Source organism: Ambystoma mexicanum, chromosome 8 (assembly GCF_040938575.1).
Source record: "Ambystoma mexicanum isolate Mex_15411 chromosome 8, UKY_AmexF1_1, whole genome shotgun sequence".
Taxonomy (NCBI): Eukaryota; Metazoa; Chordata; class Amphibia; order Caudata; family Ambystomatidae; genus Ambystoma; species Ambystoma mexicanum.
In genome coordinates, this window is record NC_090929.1 from 451,495,877 (window position 1) to 451,521,752 (window position 25,876).

General features: G+C 45.1%; 1 protein-coding gene across 14 annotated transcripts in view; it reads left to right on the forward strand.

The window, feature by feature from the left end:
* The window catches only part of RERE (arginine-glutamic acid dipeptide repeats), a 2,107,422-nt gene that overhangs the window by 784,585 nt on the left and 1,296,961 nt on the right, over positions 1–25,876 (forward strand). Inside the window, exon 1 of one of the 14 annotated variants that reach the window (XM_069610052.1) lies at positions 5,595–5,812. The exons of the other annotated variants lie outside the window; for them this stretch is intronic. Coding sequence (XP_069466153.1) covers positions 5,787–5,812 — 26 coding nt within the window. The 5' untranslated portion in view covers positions 5,595–5,786. Of the gene's footprint in view, positions 1–5,594; positions 5,813–25,876 lie in introns of those variants that run through there. 14 annotated transcript variants of the gene reach the window in all.

Here is a 25,876-nt window from a genome sequence, read left to right on the forward strand (position 1 = left end):
GACTGGCTGAGCCAAGCTGGTGATGCAGGACCTCATGGAATCCACCGTGGCCCATATTGACACCTCTGGCCATGCCATCTGTATCGCCAGGGACATGAGAAGGACAGCCTGGCTCCGTGCAACGAAATTCAACCCGGACGTCCAGGAACGCATATTAGACCTGCCGTTCGAGGGGGGGGCCCTTTTCCACTCTACCACGGATGAGGAGCTGGACAAAAAGAAAAACGGCTCACAAACGACCAAGTCTTTATCCATCTTGACAAAGACTATGCCCAAATCGTACACCTAGTCACAGCAGCGCTCTGACAAGGGGCGTACGTACGGAGGGTTCAGCGACTTACAGGAACAGAGATCCAGGCAGCCTGACCGCTCGCTGGCTCCAAATCGGCGCAAGCAACAAAAAAAATGTGGGGGGGGGGGGAGATTAAGGGCTTTTCCAGTCTCCCTCCTCTGCGACAGCCTCTGAGGGATAGAAGGCATGACACGCCACTCCGGGTCCATGTGTCTCCAGTGGGGGGCAGGCTTGCTCTCCATGCACATTTCTGGCACCAGAATTTCACAGACCCCTGAATCCTCTCTGTAGTATCCACGGGGTACTGCCTACCCATCCCAGACTCTCCTCCCCTCCTCTCCCTCAATTTGGGACAGCAACTCTTCTGGCAGAGATTTGGTTGCTCTTAGAGAGACAGGCAGTGGAGGAAGTCCCAGCCTCCGAACAAGGCGGGCCTGAGAGTTGTGCTGGAACTTTCCACCCTCAACCTCTCCTTGCCTTTACAAAAATTCAAGATGGTTACACCAGCTTTTATAGCAGAGACATTGTGCAAGGGAGACTGGATATGCTCCCTGGTTCTGAACGATGCATACCTACACGTCCTGATTTGGCAGCCCCATGGTTCTTTCCTATGGTTCAGGATCATGGGCTACCATTTTCAATACAAGGTCCTTCCTTTCTGCCTCAACTCGGCCCCCAGGGTCTTTACAAGGCTCATGAATACTGTTGCTGCACTCCTCAGAGCGCAGGGCCTCCACCTACCCATACCTAGACGACTGGCTCGTCAGGGCTACATCTCCGGAAGCGGTTAACCACTCTTCCCATGCCCTTATGAACACGATGCACGATCTGCGCTTTTCGCTCAACCTCAAGAAGCTGCAGCTACAGCCCACGCAGACTCAGACATTCTTGGGCCTCATCTCGGGACACATGCTCCGAGAAGGTATTTCCGTCGGAGGACAAGATCTCGGCCATCAAGAGGGCCAGCACCCACTTCCTCAGCAGAGAAGTGACCTCGGCATGGTGGTACCAGCATCTCCTGGGTCTCTTGGCGGCGGTCCTATTAGCCGTCCCACACACGAGACTGAGGATGAGGAGGATTCAGCTGCACTTCGCTGCCACATGGAACTAGGTGCCGGGCTCTCCATCCGAGATGATCAATGTTCCTCCATCTCTACACCAGGACCTAACATGGTGGTCCAGGGACTGCAATCTACGGAAGGGCAAGCCCTTCCGGCCTCCAACCCTGCGGGTCACCATCACCACAGACTCCTTGCTTGAGGGCAGGGGAGCCATCCTGGACGAGCTTTCGGTCCACAGCACCTGGACTCGACAGAAGCAGGAATACCACATCATTTGGTTAGAGCTGAACGCCATCTGGTTAGCGCTCGGAGCATTCCTCCCACTTCTCAGGGGCAAGGTTCTCCTCATCCAGACAGATAACTAGACCAGCATGTACTATGTCAACAAGCCGAGAGGCACCAGATCCCCTCCTGTGTGCAGACTGACAATCGGCATGTGGGAGTGGGCCCTGGAAAACGACATCTACCCCACGGCAGTCCACCTCCCGGGGGAATCCAAGCTGGAGGCGGACAGGCTCAACAGGTTGGGAGCAGACAATTACGAGTGGCAGCTAAACTACCTCGTTATTCAGATCATCAAAAGGTGGGGTCATCCCAAGGTGGATCTCTTTGCCACCTGGCACAACAAGAAGTGCCCTCAGTTCGCCTCCTGGCAGGGCCAGGGCCTCGGATCCCTGGGAAACGCATATTGGATTCAGTGGAACGGCATGGCAACGTATGCCTTCCCGCCCACTCCGCTGATTCACAGTGATTTGCAAGATCAAGGAGTCTCGCCAGCTCAACATTATTCTAATAGCTCCATGGTGGCCGGCCAGGCCATGGTCCTGGGAGATGCCACTGATTCACCTCCCGACGGGCCCGGCACATCATCTGGCGCAGCAGGGGGGCAGGGTCATCCACCCCGCGCCACAGAAACTAGCCCTCACAGCGTGGTTCCTGAGCAGGTAACGCTAAGGCACCTCAGCCTCTCCCAGGCTAATCTGGAAATCATACAGGGCACACAGAGCAAGGTTACCAGGGCCCACTATAAAAGTAGGGGGATCAGGTTCTGCCACTGAGCAAACTCCATGGAAATCGACCCCCTGACATGTACTTTAAACTGTTCATAGTGACTGTTTCGACAGTCAAAGTTTCGAAATGCCAAAAGCTCTGACACAAGTTTCAGAAAAAGTTTCGATTTTAGTTATTTATTTTGTATGCCCCCAACCACTTTTTTTTTAAAAACACTTATTTTACTATAATAAATTTAAACAAACCCTTTAATATTAAAAAAAAAATACTTTTGAAACTTTTTTTTGTGCAACTTTTGTGTCTAAACTTATGGCATTCGAAACTATTGTTTTGAAACTTTGACTGGACAGCACTTTAAACGATGTGCTCTCCCATTCGGCACACTCCGCCCACTCTGGCGTGCAGGTGGACACCTGCGGCACTTAACTCGCAGCCATCGGGGCTTACAGGAACTCGGAGGAGGGGGATCTTCTCCTCCTCCAATCCTGTCGTCAAGAAACATTTGACGGGGCTCGCAAGGCTCTATCCGCCCATCAGGAGGCCGCACCCCATGTGGGAACTGAACATAGTATTGGGTGCCCTGGCGGACAAACCGTTTGAGCCAATGGCATCCGCGGACATCAGGCTGGTCACCATCAAGACAGCCTTACTAGATGGCCTCACCTCGGCTCGCAGAGTCAGCGAAATCCAGGTGCTGGTTGCCTCAGAACCATGTACTACCTTTCACAGGGACAAAGTAGTCCTGCGAACAGACCCAGCATTTCTGCCCAAGGTGCCGTCTGCTTTTTGTTTGAACGAGGAAATAGTCCTTCCTTTATTCTTTGCCGATCCTAAGGACGTCAGGCGTGCCCTGAAATTCCACCTGGACAGAACCAAGGACTCCTGCAAATCGGACGCTCTGTTTGTCACTTTTGGAGGCGCAAGACCAGGCTATCAGGCCTCCATATCCGGTTGTATGGTCTCGGCCATCAAGGAAGCATACGAGGGCCAGAACAAACCACTTCCGGCCAACCTGCACGCCCACGCAGTCAGAGCCAAGGCAACAGCCATCACATTCCAGCGACATGTCCTTTGGCAGGTCCTAAGCAGGGCGGCCACCTGGGCCACTCCCTCGGCTTTCTGCAAGCATTACTGTTTGGATACCGGCTCTAGATCTGATGCAGCTTTCGGACAGGCGGTTCTGAGGGACCTGTTTGCTTATGGAGGGGTCTCCTCTCCTGGGCTACATTCAGTTGTAATCGCCATGCAGTATGGAGGAAAGGGGATGGGACGTAAGAGTAATTATAAGTTACTCACTGTAGTGACTAACGTCCTTAGTCCCCTTTCCTCCATACGTCCCACCATCCTTCCCCCTAATAAAACTGGTGTCATTAGGCAATATTAGCTATTGTAGACGCATCTATGGGGACTGAATTGTGGGGCCGAAGGGCGGAGTCAGGGCAGCGCATGCTCCCATGGCCGCACCCCTGTGGGTCTCTAAATTTAAAGGAGAAGGTTTTTTCTGGTGAAAAAGGTTCTGTCTCCCGTCTGTTGGAATGGACACGCCTGCAGTATGGAGGAAAGGGGACTAAGGGCTAAGAGTATGTTAGTCACTACGGTGAGGAATTTATAATTTCTCTCTCAGATCTCAAGCCATTGGGGCTTGCTCCTAGTGGACCTTTTTGCCACAAGAACCAACAAGAAGGTCCCCCAGTTTCCATCCACAGGGGAATGAGACAGCTTCTACTGCAAATACTTTGGTCTTTCAATGGTCCCATCATTTCCTGGATGCTTCCCTTCCCCGCCTGCTGCACCATTACTCTTCTGGGCAAGCCTGAGCACAAGCTTTGGGAGGAGCCACAGTTGTCATAAGATTGTAACTGCTGGCCATTGTCCAAACAAGGTGTTTTTCAGATCTCATGCCCCTGCCTGCAAGATTGCCATTTCACCCGTTCCCGCTATCGCTCTCCTTGGCAGCTTGGAACTAGAGGACATAAACTTACAAGCTCTTGGTCTTTCACAGAAAAATTTCATAGAAGCAGAGAGAAATCCTTAGTAAGATCTCTGTGCAACAACTGGACAAGCTTTTGTCATTACTGCTTGGAAAAACATTTATCCTCGGCCATGCTGGATAATGTTTTGATTTCCCACTTGGCTATTTGTGGGATTCAGATTGAGTCTTGTTGAATGTACCTATTGCCCTTCCCAGCCTATATCTCAGTGGCATCTGACAATTTTTCCTCTCAAACGCAGTATTTAAGAGGCTCTTTAATTGGCTCTTCAAACTACATCAACCAGGATGCCTCCATAATCCCCGTTCCTCCTAATCTATAATCCCTTGCCGCTATATTTGGGAGTATACATCACTAAAATAACTTTTACTGTCCAGTCAATTTCCTCCACACACTAGCTTTTATGTTAGTGGATAGGGACGTATTGTTCTCCTGGTCGGCCATTCCCTGGTTGCTGTTTGAAGGCACAGTCCTCCTTGCATCCTGGCCCGTGTTCTAGTCGCCAGCCCTCCACCCTATTAAAGTGTGATGTGCGAAGTTCTTACACGTTGTTGCTTGTCGCCGTTCGAATTGTCAGGCCCTTCTCCTCAGCTCACTAGTTTGGTAATCAAACACTGTTAACTGCACATACCTCGGTCTTTATTGTTGCCCCTCACTGTTCCCTCTACCCTTTCACAGATTCGCGGTTGCTCTTCTCTCCAGCTTGGTGTAGTACGAGAACCCTTTTTGGCTGGTCATTACACTGCATTCTGTATTGCCTATGAGTGGCTTGGCCTGTCGTCTCATCGCATTGCTGGACGCTCATGCCCCTGATATTCAATAGGCTGTCATTTGTTACCCTGGTCAGGCACAATCGCCTACGCATGCTGGCTCGGTGCATTGCGAGAGACCTTGTTGCATGGTGGCCCTTACAAGCTGATTGCCTTGACGTGTACCTCTTGCATAAAATACGTTGTACTCTCCGACCATATACCCTCGTCCTCTACGTTGCTTATCCCCCTGGTTTCCTCGCCTCTCCCCGCATTGCTTGCTGTGTGATGGCTGGCCATTCCAAGGTCCCTGGCAATGTTGCTTGTCACAGCCCCCTTGGCCCGGCCCTGTCTCCTCCGCACACTAGCTTGGTATGCTGTGCGAGGCTCTGTGCTAGGCTTTATTTACGGAAACAGCAGGCTGGAGATTGATTGCCTGGCTGGGCTGCCTGTGGATGAGGCAGGCTGGAGGAAGAAGGAGGAGGGGTCACAGCACATGCTCAGTGCTGTCAGACTGAGGGGGAAGTTTCTGCGTTGAGCGTGAAAAGCTTAGGTCACAGGCAGCACAGGCACTGGAGCACTCTCCGAGGGCTTGCAGTCTGCATGCTCCACCATTTTGAGTTGTTAGAGTCGAAAAGGGAGAGTTTGGGCAATTGAGTGCCAGTGAGAGCCGGTGGGAGCCATGGACGACCCTTTGAGTTCCTGCAGGTAGGCGGCTGCTTGGCCTCTCCTCAACGCTCACCGCTTCGTTTCTATTTATGTTTTCGAAAGGGGTCGTATAACACGGGTTCGTACAGTGGGTGCCCTGCTTTCCTGAAATCTACAGACTGTCCACTCGTGATGTGCGCGCTCGCATTGTGCTCTCTCGTTTAACAGTAGAGCTGTGCTCTTTCACTGTTCTTACCCCGTAGAGCTTTATGCAGCAGATGACTCCCTTTTATTCATAATATTAATGCTCTTCTTCCCGCCGCTGCAGGCTGCCCTTGCACTTGAGCGTGGCGAAGCCCACGCGTAGACCATACAGTGATGCCGATGTGGCTAGCAGGAACTGTTTGGGCCTGCAGGGACGGTGTTTAGATTGTTTTCAGGAGGGTTGGAGCAACGCAGCCATTGGTTGTTTCTGAGGTGGGTGGGTCTTCCCTTGATTGAGGGCTGTGGATCTCAGAGTTAATGACGAGAGTTGCTATGATTTGGATTTTGTGCATGTCAGTATGTGTGCGGGCTTTTAGGACGCAAGCAATGCACGTTTGTTTCGAACAGTTTTCAAGGATAGAAAACATGTACTGACCTCTTAATACCGCAGGGTTCCTTATAATGCCACCAAATAAACCTTTCGTTTTGCACTATGGTTGACCCATGGCTGGATCTGTTGGCTAAAAAGGTGTGTGTGTCTGTGTTGGGAGAGAGTGCCAGGGCCCTTTCTGGTTCTGAGTTTCCATGGAGATAGATTTGAAATATTCATCTTGCCGTTTGACTGGGGTTTCCAGCGTTATCGTAAGCACCAGCTGTACTTATATGCTCTTCCAATGGGATGAACTCACGAGCCGATTTTTGGAGGCGAACGATTGTGTTGAGAGCAAGTGTTTACTTTCGTGAGGGGCGTATCAGGAATCAGTTCGTTGCACTTGATTTGCAGCAGATGTGCACCTTATCTGCCAAATGTCACTGTACAAAAATCGGACTCAACCCAGTAGTACCCGAGTGTGGTTCGACTGTTCCCGCATGCAGCAAGCACTCAAAACACCCGCAGTAGCCAGCAGCACCGTGGCATCTTTATCACTTCAGAGGTGGTTGCCATATCTTGATTCAGGTAAACGCACGAAAGGGAAGCCAGTGAAAGAGTCTTATCAAAGAGAATTCTAGGACCCTATAAAGAGTGTACATAATGTTCCCCCCCCCCGATCGCGACTTTGGTGGTTGTTTTGCGATCAACGTCAGTATGTGATGTTTTGCGATCATAAATGTATAGGTTTTCAAAGCAAGGATTTGATGGGCAGCCGCTAAAAATAACTCTGGGTATCGGGCATCACTCGGTAAGCAAGAGCGAAGTCTGCGGATACGAGGAACACGTATATAGTGTGATGCAAATGTAACTCCTATGTAAGGCAGACTGTTTTTGTCCATTATATAGGACACGTTGTACATGTACTGTAGATGTGACCTAATGTTCAGATCTAGCCATTCAGAAACACAGTTAATACAACACTGGTATGTGATCAGTTGGCCGGGGGAGTCAAAAGTAACTCCTTGTCAATATTGGTGGCAAGCCATCTCATAGACTTATAACCAGGGGGCAAATGGCTCATGGCTCCCAACTATTTCGAACCTTGGGTTTTCATAAATTTAAACTATTTATGTAAATGGCGAGATTGGCATTACCTGTTGCACTTTTTGTTGAATATGTAACGGGCACAGTATGAACTTGATCCATCTGTACACTTCTCACTTTCCTGTAGATTGTTTATACTGTAGATATCTTGCTCATTTGCCATGGATTACTTGTTGGCCTTCTTGGGTGGGAATAGAGAAACGCATGTAAGGCTTTTTTTAAAAGAGGAGGTGAGACTGAGTTTGGGGCATTAGAAGTTCCCATCTTCTCAGCGTTATGATTTCATTTTTTTATTTTATTGTAATATTTAGTTTCTACAAACTTATCACATGTTTTTACGTTTCATACTAAAAAAGAAAGAAGAAAAAAAACGAATTCCTTTCATTCCATCATCGTTTCCTGTTCACTTCAAAACAACAATAATCATCATTTAAACTATTCTTAGAATATGATCCAAATAGTCCATTATTGCACAGGTTAGCTTACAGTTTATGCCTGTCAATATCATAAACCACCAATCCTCCATATTTTCATTAATAGGGGCAAATTTACTCAAAAACAGAGACCTTGGAATTTTTAGTTCCGTACAAGGATAACCAAGTGTTTTGATGATTCAATTTCTGCTTTGCAGTAGCAACACGTTATCTATGGTATCTTTGTCTCGTTTTAGGAATAACATCTTTTGTTTTGTACAAGTTCAGTCGCAGCCTTAAAAACTGATCACAATGGTATCGTGATTGAAATTGGGTTAGATATTTCGGAAGCTGGTCGATTCCATTTGCAGCCGGGCCAATATCAAGGGATGATGTAAGAGAATTACGTACGGCGCCATTTTGTATCCAATGGCATCTTTTCAATTTCCGCTTTGCGATTAGGGGACGATATAGTACAGTTTCTACATCGATGTTCGCATGCATTAATATGGTATTTATCTTCTCTGTCCAGTACTTTAGTAGACCAACATAAGGAAGTTATTTTTTTGGAGCCAATAAACAATATGGTATAGATGGTAAGTCTAGGTGCATATTTCTCCAGAGTGCTATTGATTTCCAAAGTACGGTTCCGTATAAAGAATCTAGACATAGTTCGTATCTTATGGCTGCAGTGGAGGAATTCTTCGGAAGTTTAAGCACCTTCCTCCAGAACGTTCCCTCCAAGACTGACCACATGGATTTATTCATGTTCCAAACAGACTCTCTTCCGAAGGGGATTGTCGGCACCACCTTCTGCAAGTAAAATATCAGGTTCGGTATTAGGGAAAATTTTCCGTAATCTGGCCCCTTGTAGTGATAACATGCGCATGCGTTCGACCACATTTTGGCACCAATTCCATTCTTTTCACTCATAAAGGGGTGGTGTTAAGTCAGCAATAGCTTAAACAGGAGACCCGCCAGAGGGCAACTGTTTTACTCCCTTTTCAGTTTTAATTTAGTTGGTGAGTTCTCCTCGGTTGCTAATGCAAACTCGAATTCTTGTGTTTTGATGAAGGGCAATTATCGGTTGCAATAATTCAAGATGACATGACTAAGACTGCAGTTTTTCCCATAACAGGTGTTGATTTATACTCTCCAACGCTTGTCGCAGGTCAACAAAGGTTAAGTACAGATTTTTTGACTTTTGCAGGGCTTCAAGCTTTAGTATGTTTAGCAGGGTTAGATTTAATGCAACACCTACTCCTTGAGTAAACCCGGTTTGGCGGGTGTCTAGGATCCCTGCATTATTTGCCCAAACTGCCATTTTTTTTTATAAGGAAGGTCACAAAGATCTTACCAATGATGTCAAGTAGGGCAATCGGGCGATAGTTTGTAGGATCATCCGGATTGCCCTTTTTGTAGATTGGAACGACAATTATACAGGTACTTTCATTGCAGTTGCAATTTTTTCTCAAAGAGCAAAGCTATGAAATACGACCATAGTTCTTTATTTGCTTTTAGCATGGAGTTTGTGAGTCCATCTGGGCCAGCAGCTCTTGAGCTATTCAGTTTTTGAATTGCAAATGCAATATCTTCAACTGATTCAGTGACATTCCACGAAACACAGTCCGCCAATTTTACAAATAGAACCTACATTCAAGGATTTTTTCAAAACTGATGTAAAGTGTTTCTCCCAAGCACTAGACGTAATGCTAGTTGTTAACATACTACTCTGATTTAGTGAGCCCTGATTAAGAATCAAACAAATCTGTCTAGACGTGTGCTTTAGAATGAGTCGCAGGATCTCTTCACCACTTTCTTGATCTCAAATTGTTGAGAAAGATTTTAACCTGTTCCTTTATTTTTGCCTCTGTTTTTTTTATGACCTGTACAGTCTCAGCATTTGGATTTTTTTAATAATCTGATATCTTTGTGAAGAATTATTTTTTGCTTCTTTTACTAACATGCTAGATATATGCTTATTGTGTGTGTGATGATTTTATTTCCACAAGATTGAGACTTGAATTGAGGTAACAGAGGTGCATAGTCTATTTCACTACTTAAGGAGCCATTAATAGACAACCGATTATTCTTTAGCACGTTGATTTGATGCTTGTTTATCCGTAGTCTGTTTGCTCCCTGGTTAATGTGTAGAGTGTATTTGTTAGTGATGACATCTCACTATATATCCTCCACGTTAACTTTAACACATCACAATCACTTCTGGATGTCTTTAAGATCGTCAAATTATCAATTTGATAGAGCAAATTCCTTGAAGACCAAAAATAATCTAGCGTCTTGTATGAATTATTTCAATGCCATGTTGGTCTCGCAGGGATATCTTCTCTGACATTTCCATTTAGCATGTTGCAGTTTGTTATTTGTAGTTCAGATATCCACTTCAGCCCTCTATTTAACACCTGAGTTTTTCTAGTTGGAGAGGAGCTTGACACAGTGATATCATTTCCGAAACAAGAAAAGTTTAAATCTCCACAAATGATGATTTTCAAATCCAAACGTTTGATCATCCATTTATCTATAATTGATGTAACAAATGCTAGATATCTCTTGGTGGATATCATCGCCGAATTCCAATAAGTATTTATTAACATCAGATGTTTGTTTTTCTTGTGGTCTGATTGAGATATTTGCAATACTGTTGCTTGTACAAATATATTTGGATTTTCAGTTTCGATTATCTTCCACATGTTGATTTTTATCATTGTTATTAAACCATAGTACGGTCGCTCCTTTATGATTTTTTTCCAGCAGGGTTGAGTAGGATTGCGTAACCGTCTCTAGATGGAATTTCTCAAAGCCACGTTTCCTGTAAACGTATCCCAAAATTGTTTGCAAGTGTGAATGGTAGCTCATTGAATTAATGCAAAAACCTTTGAGTTTTCCAGGAGAAGAGCGAACAGCTAACTTCTCCTTTTGTGGTCAGGAGCTAATGACTATTTTGTTGTCTTGATGTATTGGTCTCAAATACATTTCTTTGTGAAAAGCATTGTCTTGATGGCATTTTTTGGGGGAATACTGCATTTAGCCTTTGTTTTGCCATGAATAATTTGAATTCCTCAGAGTTCAAGTTTGCTTCTTCATGATTCTCGTTTGTTCCGTCGAACCTCTTTTGATCACATTCTGTTGGTAGTTCGAAGCCAAAAAAGAGAAGCTCATCTTTAGTTGCCAACAATGTTTTCATGATAAGATGTGATTTTATATATAGAATCACTAAATCTGAATGAGTTTCAGTAACATATTCTACAATCCGTTTATCTTCAGATGGTATTGTTCACAGTGAGGGGATGCAATGAAATAATGTCATAACATTTCCTCGGTTTAAATTAACTTAATTCTTAATGGACAAAATATTTTCCAGTTGAAGTTTCCATCTTTTAGTGACTGAGCCGTTTTATTGATTGCACGAGTCACATTTCCCACTTTTGGATTTAGACTGCATAATTTCAATTCTGACTGATCAGATGTCTGTCTGGGCACTATTTTCTGAGACTGAGAGCTTATCATATCGGCAGAGAAAAACTGTTTTTGGTGGGCCCATGTAACACTTCTTCCAGCTGCTACAGAATTTATCGTTTGATCGGATAGTGCTATTGGATTTCTCACGATCACAGATGAGTCAGAGCTGCCTGGGGTGTTAACAGATACATTTGCAGAGTCTGGTGCATCACCCTCATCAATCGAATAGGTTGATAGGTCGCCCAAATCTATTGGAACTGGAGATGAGGGTGCACTTTCAGCTTCTTCATCAACTCGAGGTAGTTTATTTGGATTGGTAGGAACCGCATCTTCAGTCTTTTTTTCAGAATTCTTTTTTTACACAGATTTGGAGATGTGCATAAAAAGACCAATTTTTGGAGGAGTTGTCAAATTCCTTATGAATTTCTTTGAATTATTTGATCGCCCTTTTGGTCTGTTTATTGGTTTTATATTCACTTTCTTTTGTGGGGCTTTATGCTGGTCCTTTGTGATTTCTTAAGTTTTTTCGGCCAAAGTTTTGGCTGGTCCAGTAAAAATTCCAAATGAAGTGATCTTTCTCGTAGGCATTGTCTGCTTAGACTTTTGTTCAGCCATTTTAACAGTTTGTTCATCAGGACTGATCAATAAGATTGCAACATCATCCCCCTCATGCATGTCTTCACTAGGCTCCTTTGATGGCTTTGACTGCTGTAACTGATTCAATTCAGTTATTGGTGGTAGTATTTCGTGTCTCGGCTTCTTTTGAGTAGAACATTCTAAACGTGTAATGCCAGTTAAATGATAAGCTGTTATTACAGTGCTCGTAGCGGAGCGTGTTGCATCTGGCTGTTGATCGTTCAGTATTGAAAATTTCCAAGGTACAGTTTCTTTTGTCTGACAGGCTTTCTGGCAAGACTGAGCAGTGACAGTTTTGGCTACCAATCGGGGATAGTGTAAGTTGCGACAGAGTATTATTATACTGCATTCATTTTGTACACTCCAGCACTGTCTCAATTAGGTCCGACTTTTCAGCTAACTCATTCCTTGCTAAATCCCTCAGTCGACTCTGCCAAGTTGCATATACTATAGCCTCCTTGTGTAGACGTTGCTGCAAATGCAAATTGGTGGTTTCCATATTCTGAATTTTTGAAAACACATTGCCAAGCAATGCTTCTTGTTCTTTTATTGAATCTTGGTTGCCGAACTGTTAGTTTAGTTTGTCAGGTGAACAAAATAGCATCTTGATGCTCCGTGGTCTTTGCAATGATAGTTAACCTGAGCCTTTGAACTTACTGTCAGATTTCCAATCACAGGCAGTTTTCGTTTTGAATTATAACTCGGGGTGCCAACTCGATTTTGTTTGGCCCCGATTGGCCCCCATTTTTGCTTGGCACAAAACTGCACATCGCCTGTTTTGTGCGAGTTCGGCGTCTGTGAGAAGGAGGTCGTAGACTTGACAAAACTCTTATTCCGGCGTTCCTTTAGAGCTTCGAAGTCTGATTTTAAGCGCTCTGTCAGCCGCGCCTCGTGAGCTGCAAAATCGTATATTTACATTGGTTTGTGATGTTTCTGAAGTCGAAGCTTGAGTTGAGTTACCATCATATGAGCTATTTGCCGAGGTCTGACATGCGTGTAACTCAATTGCCGAAGTATTAGATTTGGCGTGTGCATAAGGCTCGTTGGCATGTCAAATGACGGCACTATTTTTAAGGGCATCACTGATTAGGTTGCTATTAGCCGACTTCCATTTTTCTGAATTTATATTTTTCGTATTGTGGCCAATCTCATTTAGAGGGTATGGTCTTAGTTCCTGTGTAGCGAGTGCTAGAGATTCCATTTGCTGAATGTTCTGCAGGCGTCGACTTTCAAAAGCAACGTTGCCACCATCAACGAGCTCCGAAAGTGGAAGTGCCAAATGCTGTCTAATCGCCGAGCAATTTTGTTGAGAGCCTCGCTTGTGCATCATGTTGGGGATTTCATAAGTTCCTTGTTGAATTTCATTCACACAGGGCTCGAACTTCCATCAGTTCAGAGTATGTGATTTCGTATGGAGAAGGAAGCTGAGCAGCGTTGACTACCACGTGTAAGAAAAAGTTAGCATTCTGCTTGTTTTGGGCAAATATTTCTTGAGCTGCATTATCTAAAGCTAAATTAGGCAGTTCACATTGATCTTTTGTATGTTTCACATTAAGGCTCGCAGCCGTCAGTATAGACAACAGGGGCACTGACGACACCATTTCAAACGGGGTCAAAGAGGAAAGCAAAGTGCTCGCTTCAAACGGCTCAATGAGAGCGCTTACCTCAGCCTGAAGACCTCGTGGTAATGTCATGTTTCCCTGCCGACGTTGTAGTAAAGATTTATGGTGCGTCAGGGGACCAAGGGCTGCTTCCATCATAATTCCGTCTGCCGTCTGCTCGTCCTGTTCACGGACTGGAGCAGACTGGACTCCACTCGGGACTATGCGTGGCGCTCCGCGCCCGGAATCTCTATTTAAGGGGAGGACTCTCCACTTAAAGAGACAGTAATGTATTGAGCGAACCCAGGCAATAGCAGAACCACGTAGCTGCAGCTCCTCAGAAAGTGAATACACAGAGCACCAGGCAGGAAACAGGAAGCAGACTTGGCTCAACTCGGGACTCCATTTTATGGTGTTGATTCTTGGACGTGTGGGTTCCGAGTTGTTATTGAGGGTATCTTTGGGGTAATTTGCTTCGAAATAAGAGTGGTTTTATTTTGAACAAGGGTGGTAATGTTGGTGCTCAGCATGTAGGGGAGGCATGGTACCCTTAACTGAGCCTTTTCAATAAGTGTGCATTAGTGGAGTTTTTTTTTTATTGGTTGCACATGTAATTGGTTAATCCCTTCTGAAGGTAGTGGTTGTGCTCTGGTTTTGGGGAGGTATGAAGTCTTGTTTTGCAGTATTCAGGTTTCCCAGCACTGAAATGTGGAAGCACTGATGGCTCAATTTAAATGGGTGCAGCACCAAGGCCTTGGATTACTGACCAATTGCATGTAGATTTATGGGTATGTCGGTCAGAGGTGTGGGCTAGATGAGGGGAGTATGGGGTTCCCCATTAAAAAAAAAAGCCAAATTCATATTGACAAATGGTGTATGCACAAAGTTTGAAATATATTATGTTTATCTATATGGGAACGAGGGCTGACGGAAAATGTACTGCGATCTGTCGTCTCCAGAGAGTAAAGCAATGCAATTCAAAAGAAGTGGCGTACAGAGTAGTACTTCACTGTACATTCAATAATGTATGCTCTGAGGAGCTCCTAGTGCTCCATTTGAAAGTACCTTAAGAAATGTGCCTGTTGCAGTTTATTTCTATGCCTGCATTAAATGCCTGTACTATCTCGATGTATGCTTTGTAGAATTTTACATGCTGTGCTTTGGAAATCTGGCTAACATTTAAAGGTCCTTGATTAGAATTTCTTAATGTTTAATAGTTACTGCTAAAATAGTACATGTAGTCGCTATTCATAAAAGAATGTACAGGGAATGACCTTCCATATCCCAAAGGGCTCCTTTAAATTAAACATGCAGTCCCATCATTTAGGGGTTGAGGGAGATTAGACTTTAGCGAAATTGGAGAGCTGACTCCAGACTGGTGCCTCTGAAAGGCCACTAGGACTAGAGTAGATTCAGTTTCATGTCATTTAGATTTTGATACTTTCCTACTTTTTCCCAAGATGCTTTCGATAGGCATTTGCCTAGCTCAATCTTCATATTTCCTATTTCGAAGGGATTGTGTCCTCCGACGTAATCCTCATCTTAGATATCTCCTTCCAATTCTGCTGGCCTCGGAAATTTTTTTCTCTCTAGAGGGCGCTGCGCGTCGACGTCCTCCGAGTCGATGTCCCTCGACAGCCGCCGTATCGACGTCATCCTGCCTATAAAGGCCGCGCGCAGCGTCTGTTGCTCAGTTCCGTTTTTCCGCGCTTACTCAGTGCCTCGGAATACCGTTGCTCAGTTCTTGTCAGATTAATACCTAGTTACCGCGAGTTATTCGATCCGTACTCGATGGCTTCCTCGTCGGAACCGACAACTCCTCGATCCGGCTTCAAAAAATGCAGAGATTGTGGGAAAAAGATGTCGCTGACTGACACTCACAGAGTTTGTCTGTGGTGTTTGGGAGCTGAACACCATTGTTCGGAGTGCGAGGACTGTATGTCCATGACAGCTAAGGCCCTGAAGGAGCGTAGGGGGAAGCTGGAGAAAGGTAAGACTTTTAAAGCTTCTTCTTCGTCGACGAAGTCGAGACACTCGTCTCCTCGTCACCATTCGCGCTCCAGGTCTCGGAGTGGGTCCCATCACTCCTCGAGATCGAAGCACTCGAAGAGGAGACGTCGAAGATCCCCTTCTCCGTCTTCCTCTTCCTCTGTTTCGCCAAAAAGAATCCCTTGCCCCACGAAACATAGTTCCCGGGCTGAATGGGAGGAATTCCCAAAAATATGATGAGCGTCTTCGAGAAAGCGGCCTTGACCCCCACAAAGACTGCCGAGAGCGATGCTCTGGTCGAAAGACCTGAAGGTCAAAAACGCAGCGAGTCGCAGTACCCGGCGAAGGAAACCTCTCGAGCGCGTCTCGAACCCTCGAGTAGGACTATGACCTCCAAACCTTCCTCGAAGGTTCCGTCGACGCCGTCGACGAGGGTTCCGTCGACGCCGAGGTCGGTGTCTTCGACGCCGTTGTCGAAGGGACCTTCGACACACGGGTCTGTCGACTCGACGCCAGCTTCGACACCGGCGTCGACGGCAAGAAAAGTCACGGTTACGACACACCCAGTGACTATCCCTAGGTCCTCGACGTCGATGGCTTCGAGATTGTCGAGTAGAATTCCAATTCTGTTGAGGTCTTCGAGGCCTCCGCCTTTGTTTTCGACGCCACGTTCGAAGCCTTCGACGACATCGACGTTTTCGAGGCCGATAATGACAAGTTCGGCACCCTCTGCCTTGGAAATGGGATTTACTCCCTTTGAGTTCAGAACAATTGAGAACTATGTCCTCAATCTTGGAAGAGGGTGAATTGTCTGAACAGGAAGACACATTTGAGTTGCAGGGACCTGTAACCCCAATTAGAGAGGAATTTTCCTCTGAAGAATGCAGGTTAAAGGATCTTCATGATTCCTTACGTGAGGCAAGTGGGTTAGACACTTCCCCTGAGGTGGAATTTGCTAGGCCAGACCCGGGGGAGCATGCTGAAACCCCCTATAGAGCCTTAATGGCCAGGATCACAGAGTTCATGGGGTGGTCTGCACCTTCACAATCTTTCCAACAAGAGGACCTCACGGATATTCTTGACAAAGGCCCACAGGAGGATCCTGTGGTGCCTTTTCATGAAGCTCTTCAGAGGAAGATCATGACAAACTGGGAAACCCAAGATGTCGTACCAGCAGTAAATAAAAAACTGTCTACAAAGTACAGGGTATCTTCTACAGACCCGGAGTTTTTGTCTAAACACCCATCCCCAGAAAGTCTGGTGGTACAGGCAGCATCCTCTACCGATGTCAAGACGGCTTATCCTACCGTCCCACAGGACAGGGACGATAAAAAATATGACGCTATGGCAAAGAAAGTCTTTTCAGCATGTAGCATGGCATTAAAATCTGTTAATGCTACTTGCACCCTTGCTAGGTTCAGCCATACACTTTGGGAGTGTGCTTCTACAGCGGCTGACTGCATCCCGGAGGGAGAAGAAAGGGATCCGTTCCTGAATATTATACAGGACGGTAAAGACGCTATGTGCGAATCCCTCCAGACGGGCATTGATTCGGCTGACCGTATCAGCAGAGCAATGGCGGCAAGTACATCAACCAGGAGATTCGCTTGGTTGAGAAAGTCTGGTTTTGCCCCAGATGTGCAAGCCAGCCTCTTGAACATGCCATTCGATGGCTCTTCTTTGTTCGGGTAAAATGGCGGATGACAGTTTAGAGAAACTGCAAACTTCAAAAGCAGCAGCTAAATCCCTAGGAGCTGCAATCCGTCAGGCTCCTTTTCGTCCCACAGGAACCTCTGCGAGGGGCAAGTCCTTTCGCTTCTACTCCGCATTCGGAAGAGGTAGAGGACGACCGGTTCAAAGGGGACAAAGAAGAACTACCCGAGGTGGACGGGGTAGATATTCAAAAGCCGCAGCAACAGCAGGTGCCTCTTTACCATCGGCATCTGCATCAGCCGCCCCAAAACCACTCTGAGGACTTCCCTCACAGGACACCTGTAGGAGGCAGGTTGACTCAACATCTGGCGGTATGGCAGGCTATCACGTCAGATGCTTGGGCATTGGAAACAGTTGCCCAAGGTTACTGCCTGCTTTTCCTACGTATACCTCAGAGTCATCCACCGGGGATCAGCTCTCAGAAAGCTCCAGATCCGCTCCTCTTGCAGGAAATTTTGTACCTGCTAGAGAAAGGTGCCATAGAACCGGTACCTGTAGCGGAGAGGAACAAGGGCTGGTACTCCCCTTACTTTCTCATTCCAAAGAAAGACGGAGGACTGAGACCCATCTTGGACTTGCGAGAATTGAACAAATTCCTCAGAAAAGACAAATTCAAGATGGTCACTCTTTCTCAGATCCTCCAGGCCCTTCAGTTCCAGGACTGGTTGGTATCTCTGGACCTTCAGGACGCTTATTTCCATGTGCCTATCCATCTCAAACACAGGAAATACCTGAGGTTCGCAATTGGCAACTCTCACTATCAATTTCGAGTCCTGCCATTTGGGCTGACCTCCGCCCCGAGGGTCTTCACCAAGTTAATGTCGGTAGTGGCTGCAAGTCTAAGGAGGGAAGGGATTCACGTCTACCCCTACCTGGACGATTGGTTGATCAGGGCTGTTTCTTCGGAACAAGCTCAGATCCAGCTAAATCACGTGTGCCACTTCCTTCACAGACTGGGCTTCTCCCTCAATTTAAAGAAGTCACAAATGATACCATCGCAGAGACTCCAGTTCATAGGAGCGATCCTGGACACTTCCCTGGGAAAAGCCTCGCCACCAGAGGTGAGGGCTCAAGATATTCTACAGATGGTTACCAAGTTCCAACATGCCCAACGTCTCCCAGCCTTCGACTTTTTGAGGTTGCTAGGCCTCATGGCATCCTGCATTTTCCTAGTGCCAGAGGCTCGCCTGAGAATGAGATCCCTCCAGTGGGCACTAAGGACTCAGTGGTCACAATTCTCAGGGAGAATGACAGATCTTCTTCAGGTTCCCGACAGAGTAGCTCGAGACCTTCAGTGGTGGGCCTGTCAGGAGAACATTCTAAAAGGAAAACAGTTTTGGCAACCCTGGCCGGAGATAACAGTAATCACGGATGCCTCACTCACGGGGTGGGGAGCCCAAGCCAACGACTTGACCATCAGCGGTCGTTGGTCTCCATCGGAGTCCAGACTACATATCAACCTGTTAGAGCTGAGAGCCACCAGACTTGCGCTGAAGGCGTTCCTGCCAGCTGTACAAGGGAAGAACGTCCTGATAATGACAGACAACACGGTGGCCATGCATTACCTCAACAAAAGAGGAGGCGTAGGATCACTACCCCTGTGCAGAGAGGCGATGCAGCTCTGGTTTTGGGCAATCCAAGAAGGAATCTCTCTATCGGCAGTTCACCTAGCCGGAGAGAAGAACTTGACAGCGGACGCTCTGAGCAGGCAGAGCAGTCTCCCACGAGTGGGAACTAGCTCAGGAAGTCCTTCAAGAGATCTTCGCCCTTTGGGGAACCCCTCAGGTAGATCTGTTCGCCACCAGCCTATACAGGAAATGCGACCTGTTCTGCTCAAGGGAATTTCCCCCGAGAGGAGCTCTGGGAGACGCGTTCATAGTGGACTGGGAGTTTCCGCTTCTGTACGTGTTCCCACCGGTCCCTGTCATTCCTCAAATGATCAGGAGGTTGAGAAGAATCCGGAGAACCATGATCCTAATTGCCCCGGATTGGGCCAGGAGAAGGTGGTACCCGGACCTTCTAGACTTGTCCATCTTCCCTCCAATTCGACTTCCACTCAGAGAGAACCTACTCACAGAAGGGAGGTCAGGTTCTCCATCCAGACATCAAAACCCTCAACCTTCACGCTTGGCTTCTGAAAGGCTGAGGTACAAGGATTGGGACCTCCCTGATGATGTTATGGAGGTGTTGCTTTCGGCAAGGAGGCCAGCAACAAAGTCTTTATACCGCTGCCGTTGGAACAGATTTTGCAGCTGGTGTAGAGAACAGAATATCAACCCTTTTTCATGTGGTACACCAATGGTTTTGTCCTTCCTACTATATTTGGCAAATTCAGGCCTTCAAGTTGGCACCATTAAGGGCTATCTCGCAGCGCTATCCATCTTTAAGCGCACTGCGGAAGAACCATCCTATTTCAAATTACCCTTGGTTATACAGTTTCTAAAGGGGTTAACCAATGTTTATCCCCCAAGACCAATCCAAGTTCCCCTATGGGATTTAAACTTAGTACTAACTTTCCTGATGGGCACACCTTTCGAACCTCTCCATTCTTGTTCGTTAAGATTCCTTACCCTTAAAACTGTTTTATTAATAGCACTTACATCTGCTAGAAGGGTGAGCGAATTACAAGCTCTTTCTTGTAAACCCCCTCACACAATATTTCACAAAGACAAAGCTGTCCTGCAAGTGAAGCCTAATTTCCTCCCAAAGGTGGTTTCTGAATTCCATATCACTCAGAAGATTACCCTACCATCTTTCTATCCTCCTCCTCACCCGGGGAAAGAGGAAGAGAGGTTACACAGGCTAGACCCTAGAAGGGCTTTAAGTTTTTACATCAGTAGACTAGCCAGGATAAGACAGGCAGACCAGCTGTTTGTAGGTTACGCAGGTCACAAGCTGGGGTTACCAATAACTAAGCAGACAATTTCCAGATGGATCATTCTAGCCATTCTGGAATGTTATAAACTGGCAGGGAAAGAGCCCCCTCAAAACCTTAGGGCTCATTCGACCAGAGGTATTGCAGCTTCTTCGGCCCTCAAAAGAGGCGTGCCGGTTAAAGACATCTGTGCGGCCGCTACATGGTCGTCTGTCCATACCTTTACACGTTTTTACAATTTGGATTCCTCCTCCAGTCAAGAGACTAGGTTTGGAAGGGCTGTACTGCATTCTATTCATCAATAGAAGACAGCGTGAAGTCAGTACTCCCTCCTCCAATAATAGAATACTGCTATGGGAGCCTATCTAAGATGAGGAATACGTCGGAGGACACAATCCCTTCGAAGAACAAGTTACTTCTTACCTTGTAACGTTCTTTCGACGGGATGTTCCTCCGACGTATTCCTCATCGTCCCTCCCATCCATCCCCGCAGTTCTACTTCCCTTGTTGTTGCAGTTTACGCTCCTTCAGGGTGATTAGTTTAGTCCAGAAAGTATTATTGTGGGCTACAAAATGGAACTGAGCAACGGACGCTGTGCATGGCCTTTATAGGCAGGATGACGTCGACGTCGATACGGCGGCTGTCGAGGGACATCGACTCGGAGGACGTCGACGCGCAGCGCCCTCTAGAGAGAAAAATGTTTCCGAGGCCAGCAGAGCTGGAAGGAGATATCTAAGTTGAGGAATACGTCGGAGGAACATCCCGTCGAAAGAACGTTACAAGGTAAGAAGTAACTTGTTCATCTCTGGCTGCCCCTGGCAGCATCATTCAGACTTATAATGTAACACCAGCTAAGGTATAAACTCCTTGAACTTCTGTGACTGTAAGGGACCAGAGACCAGGTAGAGGCAGTGTTATCCTTGAGATATTTCAAGGATCAAGCTGCTCCAACAAAGGAGCATATTCACTTAGTATGTATGCGCTGCGAGTTGCCATAGGAGAAACATTCATCACCATTAACCCATTGACTGCTGACTCCCCACCCACTGACAGGACCCAACACTGCACCAAAAAATTGTTTTGGACGCCGACCGTCAGACCCTAACCACCTTCCCGCAACTCTGGACAAATGAGTACATTTAAGGGCAAAATAGAATCTTCTTTTTTTCTTTGTACATATTGTAGAAATGTTTATTTTTAAATCTTTTGATTTTGAGGCTTGTGCTGACATAACCTGCTACTCTTAACATCTCCATTCATGCAATTCCACCCCACAGTTCGGGGCAAGGACCAGACACTGTGGCATGCAACAATCATAATGTGTTTAAAAGAACAATGTGATTTCAACTAGGTAGTCTCCAGCTTTTTACTATGGAGATCAGTACAATATTATGCATAAACCAATCCAATCAACAACTATGAATTAATGACCTGCCTATATGAATCTCATAATTGTCATTCCATACAAGCATTGAATCTTTTATTTGAAACTTTTTTTATTGGCATTTCTCAAAATCACATTCACAGTATACAGCATTATCCACTTGTTATGCCACGTAATACATTAAATAGTAACAACAAATTAAAAACAAACACAATTAATTAACAGTAACTGTCTCCAAGTACATCTAGCTATTCTAGCGTTATTCGCGTGAGGAGGTGAGGGTGCGGTCGGGTAGGGGAAGAGGATGGGGGGGGGCATAATCCAGGTTGGACACCCATCACATCTTAGTGTGTTTTTATCAGTGCTTATCGTCTTATCACCAGTGGGAACGTTCAAGGCCACACTAGTCCCATCATCTGACCTGGAGACACCATCCCTCCAAGTTCTGGTTTCCGCTTCCGCCCAGCGTTCAAATTCCCAGTGCCATGCAGCACACTGTGGGCCTTTTACCTGTTTCCATGCCATCGCTATGGCCCTTTTATTTAGTATGCACGCCATATCCATGAATTTCACAATGTGTTTCTCCTTAGCTAATCTGGGGTAAGTCCCCATGAGGTATTCCCCTGTAAAATGTACAATGCTAAAAATCCGCCTTTTCAATCACCTTACACACGACTCTCTGCATGAACGATGAGGTAATACAGGGTTTGCACATTTGTTGTATACTTCTTTTTGTTGTGCCAACATCTGATCTATGATTATGGCTTTCCTTACCACTAAAGGGAAAAATAATTTACAAAATTATCATCACCCAAGATGATTCTGGACTGGTTTAGGTCACTAATTCTATTTGAAGTAATCCTTAACTTTAAAAGACAGCTCCACGTTATGGTGGCAACAGAATGCATTCGGTTTTAAATTGGGTTTTTCAAGACTAAGTGCATTGTGCTTCAAAGAATGAACTCGCTTTGTGTACCATATAACTGGGAGCACAGGCCATTGAATTATCATCTGTGTTTCTGTTTTCAAATTGCATTCCCCGCAGTTCAACTATGCTGATTTTTCCCAGATTTTACCCCCAGTCAATCTCTATAGATATTTTTGGATTGAAGGGGGTTTATTTTACCTTTTTGAATGTAGCATCAGATTTTGGAGAGCCAACATGATAATTAGTCAGCCTGAAATCATTCCATCAGCAAATCCGTACTACAGGTAGCTATTTGGAAATCAAACTCCTATAGACTGATAACTCTTGTCTCAATGGGACTTTTCTCCTGATCTCCATCCTTTAATTTCTGTCCTCCCCTCTGCAGATAGTTCCTCATGACCATCTCCCAATGTTACATTACAGTCTCCTTCTCTTCCTTACTCCTTCCTTAATCCTTAATAATTGTATGTCCTGTGTGTATGCAATATATATCTTTGACTATCTCTGCCTTGTGAAAGTGTGGTTTTCAAGCCCCAAATTTGGGAGAGAAACCGCTCCTATTTAGTAAAGCCTATTTAGTTTGTATACTTTTAATTTCTGATAATATGCAAAATTAAAGCAAGTAATATTTTCAGATTTTGCAAGTTATTGTGCGCATTTAGAGACTTTGATTCCGATCTGCATGCAACATTTTTTGGCATTTTTCACTAATTCAAAACATGGCATACTATATATTCTATTGGAAAACTGTCAAAGTTTCATATATATCAGCTTCTGTTGCAGCGCTGAAATCAATTTAGTGATTAGACATTTGATCTAAGATTTTCCCTTATGTAATATGAATCCAGTTTTCTAGTGTGAAGTTACTGATATTTTCCTACAGGTGTCTCGCCTAAATATACCCTTTTGTATGTTATTGATGTGTTTTAAGGCAGAATGTCTTCTCCTGTGTGCATAGTTCAGTAACCTTTCCACTGACCGGAGCTAATGCATATGAGATGCCTGGACTTTGAGAAATGATGACAATGTATTTGAAGCCAAACACCCAAGATCCATTAGTAACATCTGTGGTTTTGGGTTTTTGAATAATTTTTGTAACATGTTCAAAACGTCAGTCAAGGCCCTTTGTATGTGAACTCTTCACCTGCGTTCCTGGGCCCGGCCAGGCCTTTTGTGTGAATTTGTGAAGGGTTTCTAATAGCACTTTTTATCTGTTTTAAGACCCCCCCTTTCAATCACCAAAGTTAAGCATGTCACGTTAAATTTCAAATGCAACACTTCTATGTGGAAAATATATGTTAGGAACATTGTTTAACTGTTATGTTGATTCCTGTATGACTCTGTTATGTTGGGTAAATGAAACATATGCAAGTACAGTCCTTGAATACAAATCCCATTTAAATTTCGCCCACATTTTCTTTACACAGTATGACATAAAATACAAATTGCTCTTCTTTTGTATGCTGGCAAGCCAGGAACCCTGCACTTGTGACAATATCCCATACCTTTCTGTATCTGTGTCCTGTTGTGCGACACATTCTGAGCCTACTAATTTCTTTTGGGAAATAAGTGTATTCAAACGTTTTGTGTCCATCTTTGAAATGAGGCATACCTCTTGTTTGGTTCTCAACAAAGTCCTCTTAAAAACTCAGTGGCTGAAAGAAAATATGTAATCTAAATTATTGGCTTCACATGTGAAATCCAGTCTGAAATGATGGCAAGCCAAATTTACTTCGACCATATTTGCAATGTATTGGGCGCACACAGATCTACCTGCACTTTGCGATGGCATCCTATTTTAACATGGGAGCGAGCAAAATGTGTAATGTAATCCGGCATCCTTTTAATCGTGGCTTCAAGGAAGAGGCAGAAGTATCCAGCCAATGACAGAATCTGACTGGTGACTCTCTTGCTCTGCCAGGTATGTCTTTTTCAGCTAAATTTATTTTAGGATATCATCTTTTTCGGCATTTTTCTGTACAATGTACATACTAAGCACAATCGAAGGGCTAAACAAACTGACCATTACTGAACCTGTAACATCCCCTTAGATGTATTAGTTGGTCTCGGAGTTGATAAACAGAACTTCAACAAGCTGTATCAGTGCCCACCCCAGATAAGTTACGTTTTCAGGGCACTGGTTCGAGTCCTGGCAGTGCCAACTCGGTCCTTCATCCCCTCCCTCCGAGGTTTGCTAAATTCTGTCCATTGAAATTGGTCCATGACACCACCTAAAATAAAGTGCTTGGAAGTAAGAGTAATCTCGCAGGAAGTGTTCAGAGATGTCATTTATGGGTTGCCAACTGTCGTAACTGCGACCCCTGAGGTCTTCCTTGCTAACACTGTGATCTCCTTTGCTACCCCTAAAAGTTTTTTTTACAAAGTCTTAAAAAAAGTGTACATTTAATGCAAGTTCCTGGCCTGTGGCCAGCACCATGTGGCGCTTTGCTTCTGGAATGGCTGGTTTTCCTGTTCATGGCTCATAAAAAAACAAAAAAAAAATTAACAGGGGTTCCACAAGTCTAACACTTTCAGCAGTGACCCTAAATAAGAAAGAATATGAATATCAAATAATGTGTCTTTCTTGAATTCTATACAATAATTGCTAGACTCATTCAAGGTTTATTTCAGGCACACTTCAGCGGGTGAGTCAATGATTTAGTCTGTTCTTAAACACCTTAACTCAACCTTTCAACCTTCTGAGGTCGATAAATGAGTACCAGCACAGGTTGGGTGATATTGTATGCATATTCTTTTCTATATAAAGCTCATAAGCGTAAGTGCTATATAATAACACACCATTATTTTTGGTCATGGATGTCTGCTTGAATTCACAGTAATTTGGTAATATGGGCTTATACACACTGATCTTAATGATGCATATGGCGATCCATTCTTGTATGAAATGTATATCACATTATAGTGATATCGTAACCATATTTTTTGTAGTGTACTTAGGAACAATGCTATGTGATGCTACTTCCTGTTTTGTCGAGGGGTGAAAGGTTTTGTTCCCTCGCTTCCTGCGATATCACTTCAGGGTGCGGTCAAATGACATCACTTGCTGTGATGTCATCGGAGGTCAAGGGTCGTGTGATGCCACTTCTGCTTCCCCTGGCCTTTGGTGAAATGACGTCCCTGGAAGTGCTGTATAAAACGTGATATTGTCATTTATCAAACCTCTTGTATTTTTCAACTTCCCCTCCCATCTGTAGCTCTTCTCATTGCCTTTCATGAGATTTCCCACCTCCAGTTCAGCCTTCCTTTAGCATGCATCTTTTCTATTCTTATTCCTTTTATCTTCACTCCTCCCCAACTTTAACTGCCATTTTCCTTTTTATATACTTTTGCCATTCTCTTGTTCTTCACGTTTTTCCACTTTTCCATTTTGGACCTCTTTCACCTCCTTCCTCCAATGTCATATTG